This window comes from Oncorhynchus mykiss, chromosome 10 (genome assembly GCF_013265735.2).
Source record: "Oncorhynchus mykiss isolate Arlee chromosome 10, USDA_OmykA_1.1, whole genome shotgun sequence".
NCBI lineage: Eukaryota > Metazoa > Chordata > Actinopteri > Salmoniformes > Salmonidae > Oncorhynchus > Oncorhynchus mykiss.
The window spans coordinates 86,201,014-86,211,985 of NC_048574.1; the positions used below are offsets into that span (position 1 = coordinate 86,201,014).

At 52.1% G+C, this 10,972-nt stretch overlaps 1 protein-coding gene across 2 annotated transcripts; it reads left to right on the forward strand.

Annotated features, from left to right (window-relative positions):
• The first annotated feature begins 30 nt into the window (after positions 1–30).
• On the forward strand, positions 31–8,178 carry LOC110513338 (zinc finger and BTB domain-containing protein 5). 2 transcript variants are annotated; one of them, XM_036934362.1, is made up of 6 exons: positions 31–85; positions 332–513; positions 1,730–1,759; positions 1,988–2,170; positions 2,924–3,772; positions 6,996–8,178. In XM_036934362.1, exons 3-6 carry the CDS (start codon positions 1,733–1,735, stop codon positions 8,130–8,132), a joined length of 2,196 nt encoding a protein of 731 aa, XP_036790257.1. In that variant the 5' UTR covers positions 31–85; positions 332–513; positions 1,730–1,732; the 3' UTR covers positions 8,133–8,178. The 2 variants fall into 2 exon arrangements, with proteins under 2 accessions (XP_036790257.1, XP_036790258.1); XM_036934363.1 differs by lacking the exon at positions 31–85 and having other exon boundaries at positions 93–513; positions 1,918–2,170.
• Positions 8,179–10,972: the final 2,794 nt, after the last annotated feature.

Here is a 10,972-nt window from a genome sequence, read left to right on the forward strand (position 1 = left end):
GAGTGTAGCGCCACCTACAGAGTCTGGGAGGAGAGGAAGAACATCAACCGCCAGCCCCCTCCCTGAGAAGACCCTGCTTTGGGGGGTAAACAAAACCTAAATGTAGATGATTTCAAAGTAACTAAATGGAGTCGTAGCTATTTAGCTGTGTTGTTGTCTGTGTCCTTTTTGGAGGGGGGGAGAGAGGAAAAACATCAACCATCTAGCTCCAGCCACCGCACCCCCTCCCTGAGAAGACCCTCTTTGGGTTAAAAACTAAATTTAGATTGGTTCAAAGTAACAACATGGAGTCATAGCTATTTAGCTGTGTTGTCTGTGTCCTTTTTTGGAGGGGGTTTTAACCTAGTCGGACAACATATCGACTATGTGACTGTGAGCACCCGGAGAAGCGTTATAGCGGTCCATGAAGAGCCGTCTAGCCGTCGGTAGTCCTCCTTCTGTCCGGTCGAGTGGACTTGATGAACCCCGTCCGTCCACCCTGACCCGTGGAGTAGCACCGACAACACAAACAAGGTAACCGGCGGCTAACATTAGCAAGCTAGCTTAGACTGTTTATTTGTATTAGATCATCATGTTTATTGTTTTATTTATGTTATATCAATGTTGCATTTTTTTTGCTTTGCTGCTTTCTAGGGGATGAAACTTGACAGCTGTTAATAATAACGTTAAGCAAATCTATCTAGGTAGTTAGTATTAGCTAATAATAGGTAGTTAGCATTAGCCATTAGCCATTGTAGCCGTACACCTAAGCGAGCAAACATAATAATTATACTTCGATGAGCTGATGTTGTTCTCCTTGATTGTTATTATAAACAAAACAAAAAATGTTGGCTAATGTTGCTAGCTAAGCTACCTCACCGCAAATCGCTGTTACACTGTTATTTCTTTTAACACAGCCTTTCTCAAAAGTTAGCAAGTAGCTAACTAGCTAGATAAGTGGATATCCAGTTGCTGACATGCTAGTTAGCTTAGCTTAGCAATGATGGTATTCACCAGACTGGGGACTAGTTATTTAGTTAGCTGATAGCAGTCTAGACGTCAACAAACTGTACAGTTTCCTTGCTTGTACTTTGACTAATGTCTTCGCATAGACATACAGGCTTTCATCTCACAATTTTAACATATTCTTTTCAATATCGTTACTAGTTCCCCACTTTCACTTTCCCGTGAAATAGCCTATGCAATAACTTCAACAAGGTATCTATTTGTTAATATATTCAACTAATTAATTGTGATAGCTAGTGTAGCTACTGGCCTTCTACAGCATGTCATATTCAAAGCATTGACCATAGTCTACTATAATGTCCCCTCCACTGACAGTCAATGTAAAGCTAACTTTTTAATCAATCAAAGGTTTTGTCAGGAGGATTACCTCAAGAGGACTTAATTTTCCTGACATTTATTACACAACAGATTTTTTTTACAATCCTGTTTCCTCCCCTCCTTCCCCCTCCCTCTCCCTTTTCTCTCCCTCTTCCCTCTCCCTTCCCCCCCTCCCCTCCCTCTCTTCTCCGCCCCATCCCTTCCTCTCCCCTTCTCCCCCCCTTTCCTCCTCTCCCCCCTCCTCTCCTCTCCCCTTCTCACCCCCTCTCCCCTTCTCCCTCCTCCCTTCCTCTCCCCTTCTCCCCCCTCCCTTCCTCTCCCCCTCCTCCCCTTCTCCCTCCTCCCTTCCTCTCCCCTTCTCCCCCATCCCTCCCTCCCCTCCCCTTCTTCCCCTCCTTCCCTGCAGGTCATGGACTTCCCGGGCCACTTCAACCAGGTAAAATGGAAACAACTTTATGATTTCAGTCAGTAAATGAAAAAGAAAACGCTCTAACAATAAAGTGTTTTCATAATAATATAATATAATATATGCCATTTGGCAGACGCCCTTATCTGAAGCGACTTACAGTCTTTCACATGTACGCGTGGCCTCAGCGGGAATCGAACCCACGAGCCGTGCTCTAGCTAGCGACTGAGCCACGCGTGATTCATGTTGTTATTGTAGGTCTTCCAGCAGCTGAACTACCAGCGTGTCCACAGCCAGCTGTGTGACTGTGTCATTGTGGTGGGCAGCCGCCATTTTAAGGCCCACCGCTCGGTGCTGGCGGCTTGCAGCACTCACTTCAGAGCCCTGTTCACCGTCGCCCAGGGAGACGCCAGCATGAACATGATACAACTGGACAGCGAGGTGAGGATGATGACGGTGGTGATGATTAAGATGAGGATGATGAGTCTATTACGGGTGATGAGGATGATGCATCTAACGGGTGATGAGGATGATGAGTTTATTACAGGTGTGATGAGGATGATGAGTAACCGTTGATGAAGATGATGAGTCTATAACAGGGGTGATGAGGATGATGAGTCTATAATGGGTGATGAGGATGATGAGTCTATAACAGGGGTGATGAGGATGATGAGTCTGTAACAGGGGTGATGAGGATGATGCGTCTATAACAGGGGTGATGAGGATGATGAGTCTACAACAGGGGTGATGATGTGTGTGTTACTGCAGGTGGTGGTGATGAGAATGATGATGATGTGTTACTGCAGGTGGTGATGAGGATGATGATGATGTGTTACTGCAGGTGGTGGTGATGAGGATGATGATGATGTGTTACTGCAGGTGGTGGTGATGAGGATGATGATGATGTGGTGGTGATGAGGATGATGATGATGTGTTACTGCAGGTGGTGGTGATGAGGATGATGATGATGTGGTGGTGATGAGGATGATGATGATGTGTTACTGCAGGTGGTGATGAGGATGATGATGATGTGTTACTGCAGGTGGTGGTGATGAGGATGATGATGATGTGTTACTGCAGGTGGTGGTGATGAGGATGATGATGATGTGTTACTGCAGGTGGTGGTGATGATGATGATGATGTGTTACTGCAGGTGGTGATGATGATGATGATGATGATGATGTGTTACTGCAGGTGGTGACAGCGGAGGCGTTTGCCGCCCTGGTGGACATGATGTACACCTCCACCCTGATGCTAGGAGAGAGCAACGTGATGGACGTGCTGCTAGCTGCCTCTCACCTCCACCTGAACGCCGTAGTCAAGGCCTGTAAGCACTACCTGACCACCCGCACCATGCCCATGTCCCCGCCGGCAGACCACCGGGCCACACAACACCGCCAACACACCCACGCGGAACAGCAGAGACTCAGGCAGCAGCAGCAGGCAGCCGCCAACGCTAACCTAGCCGCTAACGCTAACCAAGAGGCTAACGCTAACCTAGCGGCTAACGCTGCTACGTCCAGGCTCCAGCGGTCGTTCCTGCTGCAGCAGCTGGGTCTAAGCCTGGTGAGCTCTGCCCTGGGCGGGGTGGAGGAGGATGGGCTAAGGGGTGGTAGCGATGGTGTTAGCATTAGTGGTGTAGTGGAGCACAAAGCTTCCTTCCCCATTCGACCCTGCCACAAGAGAAAGCCCTCCATGAGCTTTAGCCTATCTGAGGACAGGCCCAGGCAGAGGCCCCGCCCCTCCGGAACCCACGGGGATGAAGAAGTGGGACTACTCTCCCCCGACTCCCACAAGACGGGGGAGGAGGCCAGACTGGACGCGGCGATCACCGGCCTAGTAGGGGGCGTGACCCAGGATGACTCCCAGATGCCCAGCCAATCGGACGGCGGACGCTGCGAAGGGGAGGAGCAAGGGATGGCGGAGGAGGGGGGTGTGGGGAAGGAGTCCCTGGATGGGGGGAGTCACCATGGTGATGGGGTGGAGGTGAAGATAACGGAGGAAGAGGAGGAGGAGGAGGAAGTACGGGAGCAACAGGGACAGGTAATGACATTTTAACAGGAAATACCAAATATCCCCTTATTCCCTCTATAGTGGACTACTGTTGACCAGGACCAATAGTGGACTACTGTTGACCAGGACCCATAGTGCACTACTGTTGACCAGGACCCATAGTGCACTACTGTTGACCAGAACCCATAGTGCTCTACTGTTTACCAGGACCCATAGTGCTCTACTGTTTACCAGGACCCATAGTGCACTACTGTTGACCAGGGCTCATAGTGCACTACTGTTGACCAGGACTACTGTTGACCAGGACCCATAGTGCACTACTGTTGACCAGGACCCATAGTGCTCTACTGTTTACCAGGACCCATAGTGCACTACTGTTGACCAGGGCTCATAGTGCACTACTGTTGACCAGGACCCATAGTGCTCTACTGTTTACCAGGACCCATAGTGCACTACTGTTGACCAGGGCTCATAGTGCACTACTGTTGACCAGGACCCATAGTGCACTACTGTTGACCAGGACACATAGTGCACTACTGTTGACCAGGACCCATAGTGCACTACTGTTGACCAGGACCCATAGTGCACTACTGTTGACCAGGACCCATAGTGCACTACTGTTGACCAGGACACATAGTGCACTACTGTCGACCAGGACACATAGTACATACTGTTGACCAGGACCCATAGTGCACTACTGTTGACCAGGACCCATAGTGCACTACTGTTGACCAGGACACATAGTGCACTACTGTCGACCAGGACACATAGTACATACTGTTGACCAGGACCCATAGTGCACTACTGTTGACCAGGACCCCTAGTGCACTACTGTTGACCAGGACCCACAGTGCACTACTGTTGACCAGGGCCCATAGTGCACTACTGTTGACCAGGGCCCATAGTGCACTACTTTAGACCAGGACCCATAGTGCTCTACTGTTTACCAGGACCCCTAGTGGACTACTGTTGACCAGGACCCATAGTGCACCACTGTTGACCAGGGCCCATAGTGCACTACTTTAGACCAGGACCCATAGTGCTCTACTGTTTACCAGGACCCATAGTGCACTACTGTTGACCAGGACACATAGTGCACTACTGTTGACCAGGACACATAGTGCACTACTGTTTACCAGAACCCATAGTGCACTACTGTTGACCAGAACCCATAGTGCACTACTGTTGACCAGGACCCATAGTGCACTACTGTTGACCAGGACCCATAGTGGACTACTGTTGACCAGGTCCCATAGTGCACTACTGTTGACCAGGACCCATAATACACTACTGTTGACCAGGACCCATAGTGCACTACTGTTGACCAGGGCCCATAGTGCACTACTGTTGACCAGGACCCATAGTGCACTACTGTTGACCAGGGCCCATAGTGCACTACTGTTGACCAGGACCCATAGTGCACTACTTTAGACCAGGACACATAGTGCACTACTGTTGACCAGGACCCATAGTGCACTACTTTAGACCAGGACACATAGTGCACTACTGTTGACCAGGACTACTGTTGACCAGGACACATAGTGCACTACTGTTGACCAGGACCCATAGTGCACTACTGTTGACCAGGACCCACAGTGCATTACTGTTGACCAGGACCCACAGTGCATTACTGTTGACCAGGACCCACAGTGCATTACTGTTGACCAGGGCCCATAGTGCACTACTGTTGACCAGGGCCCATAGTGCACTACTGTTGACCAGGACCCATAGTGCACTACTGTTGACCAGGACCCATAGTGCACTACTGTTGACCAGGACCCATAGTGCATTACTGTTGACCAGGGCCCATAGTGCACTACTGTTGACCAGGACCCATAGTGCACTACTGTTGACCAGGACCCATGGTGCACTACTGTTGACCAGGACCCATAGTGCACTACTGTTGACCAGGGCCCATAGTGCACTACTGTTGACCAGGACCCATAGTGCACTACTGTTGACCAGGGCCCATAGTGCACTACTGTTGACCAGGACCCATAGTGCACTACTGTTGACCAGGACTCATAGTGCACTACTTTAGACCAGGACACATAGTGCACTACTGTTGACCAGGACCCATAGTGCACTACTGTTGACCAGGACTCATAGTGCACTACTTTAGACCAGGACACATAGTGCACTACTGTTGACCAGGACCCATAGTGCACTACTGTTGACCAGGACCCATAGTGCACTACTGTTGACCAGGACCCATAGTGCACTACTGTTGACCAGGGCCCATAGTGCACTACTGTTGACCAGGACCCATAGTGCACTACTGTTGACCAGGACCCATAGTGCACTACTATTGACCAGGACCCATGGTGCACTACTGTTGACCAGGACCCATAGTGCACTACTGTTGACCAGGGCCCATAGTGCACTACTGTTGACCAGGACCCATAGTGCACTACTGTTGACCAGGGCCCATAGTGCACTACTTTAGACCAGGGCTCATTGCTCAAGTTATAGGGTGCCATTTGGGATGAATATTTAAAGAGTTAGCAATCTATGAAACAACTGTCTAGTATTAATTAATCTTTTACCTTTGGTTAAATAAAGGGTTTAAACCCAACCTTGGATAAAGTAATGGATCATATCCTGTTGTCCTCCTTCATGTCTGTCTCTCTCCTCCTCTCTCCTCCCCTATCTTCTCCTCCTTTCCTCTCTCCTCCTCTCTTCTCCTCCACTCCTCTTCTCTCCTCTCTCCTCCTCTCTCCTCCCCTATCTTCTCCTCCTTTCCTCTCTCCTCCTCTCTTCTCCTCCACTCCTCCTCTCTTCTCTCTCCTCTTTTCCTTCTCTCTCCTATCTTGTCCTCCTCCTCTCCCATCCTCTCCTGTCCTCTCTCCTTTCCTCACTCCTCCTGTCCTCCTCTCCTCTTCTCTCTCCTCCTCTCCCATCCTCTCCTGTCCTCTCTCCTTTCCTCACTCCTCCCGTCCTCCTCTTCTCTCTCCTCCTTTCCTCCTTTCCTATCTTCTCCTCCTCTCTCCTCTCCTCTCTCTCTCCTCGTCTCCTCCTGTCCTCCTCTCCTCTTCTCTCTCCTCCTCTCCTATCTTCTCCTCCTCTCCTCATCTCCTCCTGTCCTACTCTCCTCTTCTCTTCTCTCTCCTCCTCTCCTCTCTTCTCCTCCACTCCTCTAATCTCCTCCTCTCCTGTCCTTCTCTCTCCCCTCCTCTCCTCCTCTCTCTCCTATCGTCTCCTCCTTTCCTCTCTCCTCATCTCCTCCTGTATCTCCTTCTCTCCTCTCCCCCAGGTGGTGGTCAAGTGTGAGCCTCTGAGCTCCCCAGAGCCAGCTGATGACATCACCATCCAGGGTAGCGACCAGCTGGGACCTGGAAGAGGAAGAGGAGGAGGGGAGGAGAAGGTAGAACTGAGCCCACAGAGCAGCAACCGTAGTCTCTCCTCCTCTGACCAACAGCTTCTCCAACCCGGTTCCCAGGTCCTGCTCAAAGGAGGTCTTGGTAGTGGGATTGGCGGTGGTTTTGGCTGTAGTAACCATCTTGATGGCAAGTCTGGTTTTAGGATTTCTAGCTTCCTCGGCGCCAAGGTCTTCGGAAGCGGGGGGTCGGGGGTCGACGCCGGGGACGACGACCTCCTCAACACGACGACCGGCGAGGCGATGGCAGCGACACATGGCTTCCTGCTGAGCCCGGAACACTCTGGAACCAATAACTCCGCCTCGATGCTCCGTCCCGGGTCGGCCAACCACCTGCACCTGCTGGCTGGTGACGGTCTCGGGGGATTCTCTACAGACGCCGATTCGCTCTTCCTGCGTCCCCTGCATGACGGACTGGGAAACCCCAGAGGAGGAGGAGGGTTCCCAGATCCTTTTTCTCTGGATTTCCAGCGCTCCAGCCTGGGTCTGCACTCCCTGGCCCGCGCCTCTCGAGGGAGCTCCCTGGGTTACCCTGGATACCGTCGCATCGCACCTAAAAACGACAACGTGGGCGGAGGAGGAGGTGGAGGAGAAACGGGGGTCGTTCTCCAAGACGCCCTGTCTTCCTCCAGTCTGGGGGAAGGGGGACCCTTGCTTCTGAACGGTTCGGGAGGTTACGAGTCAGGCCCACCCACCTCGTCCTCGTCCGCCCCACACCCTCGCCCCCAGCTGACCCGTGCCTCTGCCGACGTCCTCTCCAAGTGTAAGAAGGCCCTGTCCGAACACAACGTGCTGGTGGTGGAAGGAGCCAGGAAGTACGCCTGTCGAATCTGCTGTAAGACTTTCCTCACTCTGACCGACTGTAAGAAACACATTAGGGTCCACACCGGGGAGAAACCGTACGCCTGCCTCAAGTGCGGCAAACGCTTCAGCCAGTCGTCTCACCTGTACAAACACTCCAAGACGACGTGTCTGCGTTGGCAGAACAGCAACATGGCCGACGCACTGATGTAGACGATGCTTCGGAGGGGAGGGGGGGAGGGCAGAACAGCAACATGGCCGACGCACTGATGTAGATGCTTCGGGGGGGGGGCAGAACAGCAACATGGCCGACGCACTGATGTAGATGCTTCGGGGGGGGGGGGGGGGGGGGGGAGGGCAGAACAGCAACATGGCCAACGCACTGATGTAGATGCTTCGGAGGGGAGGGGGGAGGGCAGAACAGCAACATGGCCGACGCACTGATGCAGGCGCTTCGGTAGGTGATAGATGTGATCACTGTCGGAGGGGGAGGGGGGGAGGGCAGAACAGCAACATGGCCGACGCACTGATGTAGGCGCTTCGGTAGGTGATAGATGTGATCACTGTCGGAGGGGGGGGGGGCAGAACAGCAACATGGCCGACGCACTGATGTAAATGCTTCGGTAGGTGATAGATGTGATCACTGTAGGAGGGGTGGTTGAACGGTATCCAGATTGTAATACCTTTATATCATCGTTGTGCCATACCGGAGCTATACAGTATTACCGGGCATTGCAAATTAATGGAGAATACAACTTTTTTTATTTTTTTTTAATAGCCAAATTAGCGGTATGCTAACACTATGGGGATTCCCATAGTGGATGCTAGCTAAATGCTAACGAGTCCAGCGTTTCAGCCTGCACAAACACTCCCACCTGCCTACGCTGGCAGAACGGCAGCATGCCTTACGACCTGTCTGTAGGCTGGCCTGGTAGGTAGGGGTTGAGTTGGATTGGGAAATTCCTGGGAAAATGTACTTTTTTGAGACCAGTGGGAGGCCTAGAAAAAAACCGACATGTTCGTGAAAGTCTCTCACCTCTCCACGGATTAGTGTCTCTAAGCCAAACTGTTGGGACGCTACAGACAGAAGTTGGCAGATCTGCTTTTGCCCGACTTCAGACGGGGGGGAGGGGAGGGTCCCAAGACGCTTGTTGGGCCCAAGACGCCTGTTGGGCCCAAGACGCTTGTTGGTCCCAAGACGCCTGTTGGTCCCAAGACGCCTGTTGGGCCCAAGACGCTTGTTGGTCCCAAGACGCTTGTTGGTCCCAAGACGCTTGTTGGTCCCAAGACGCTTGTTGGGCCCAAGACGCTTGTTGGTCCCAAGACGCTTGTTGGGCCCAAGACGCTTGTTGGTCCCAAGACGCCTGTTGGTCCCAAGACGCCTGTTGGGCCCAAGACGCCTGTTGGTCCCAAGACGCCTGTTGGTCCCAAGACGCCTGTTGGGCCCAAGACGCTTGTTGGGCCCAAGACGCTTGTTGGTCCCAAGACGCTTGTTGGTCCCAAGACGCTTGTTGGTCCCAAGACGCTTGTTGGGCCCAAGACGCTTGTTGGTCCCAAGACGCTTGTTGGTCCCAAGACGCTTGTTGGGCCCAAGACGCTTGCTGGGCCCAAGACGCTTGTTGGGCCCAAGACGCTTGTTGGGCCCAAGACGCTTGTTAGGCCCAAGACGCTTGTTGGGCCCAAGACGCCTGTTGGTCCCAAGACGCCTGTTGGGCCCAAGACGCCTGTTGGTCCCAAGACGCCTGTTGGTCCCAAGACGCCTGTTGGTCCCAAGACGCCTGTTGGTCCCAAGACGCCTGTTGGGCCCAAGACGCCTGTTGGGCCCAAGACGCCTGTTGGTCCCAAGACGCCTGTTGGTCCCAAGACGCTTGTTGGTCCCAAGACGCTTGTTGGGCCCAAGACGCTTGCTGGGCCCAAGACGCTTGTTGGGCCCAAGACGCTTGTTGGGCCCAAGACGCTTGTTGGTCCCAAGACGCTTGTTGGTCCCAAGACGCTTGTTGGTCCCAAGACGCTTGCTGGGCCCAAGACGCTTGCTGGGCCCAAGACGCTTGCTGGGCCCAAGACGCTTGTTGGGCCCAAGACGCTTGTTGGTCCCAAGACGCTTGTTGGTCCCAAGACGCCTGTTGGTCCCAAGACGCCTGTTGGTCCCAAGATGCCCGTTGGTCCCAAACCGTTCGGGGAAACAAACAAGCTGCTCGATCTCTTTCACTGCAGATGCAGAAGTGTGACATCGGAGGATGCTGTGGACTGATACAAAACAACAGATGTCTCAAGCTTATAAACGGACAGATTTGTATGAGGATTTTTTATTATTATTATTATGCTAATTAGATCTAAGGGTTAATAGCCTCAATGCTAGAAACAAACACTTACAGTAGCGTGTAGAAACTATGGGTGATCCCAGCGGGAATCCAACCCCGCAACCCTGGTGTTACAAGTGCCATGTTCTACCAACTGAGCCAAACAGAACAATTTGATAGGGGCGATCGCTTTAGAAAATGGAGTCTCTTTTTTTAGGAGGGGTGGACTCCCAATTTCCTCATGGAACCCTGTTGTGTTCCTGTTGTGAACCATGTTCGGATCGTTTCTGAAACAGGACTTCAGATTCAGAACGGTCCTGAAGCTGAAACCTGGCTAGGGATATTCAGAACGGTCCTGAAGCTGAAACCTGGCTAGAGAGATTCAGACCTGTCCTGGAGCTGAAACCTGGCTAGAGAGATTCAGAATGGTCCTGAAGCTGAAACCTGGCTAGAGAGATTCAGAACAGTCCCGAAGCTGAAACCTGGCTAGAGAGATTCAGAATGGTCCTGAAGCTGAAACCTGGCTAGAGAGATTCAGAACGGTCCTGAAGCTGAAGCCTGGCTAGAGAGATTCAGAACTGTCCTGAAGCTGAAGCCTGGCTAGGGGAATTGTGCAACACTAAACCTGGAGATTGGCTTGGAGAGGAGAACAGGGATGTAAAGGAGAGAGGGTGGACTAGCCTCCACTCTTAGCCTTACAAACAGATCTGGGATCAGGCTAAGAATGGACCACTTCCTGTTATGGTCCTTTAC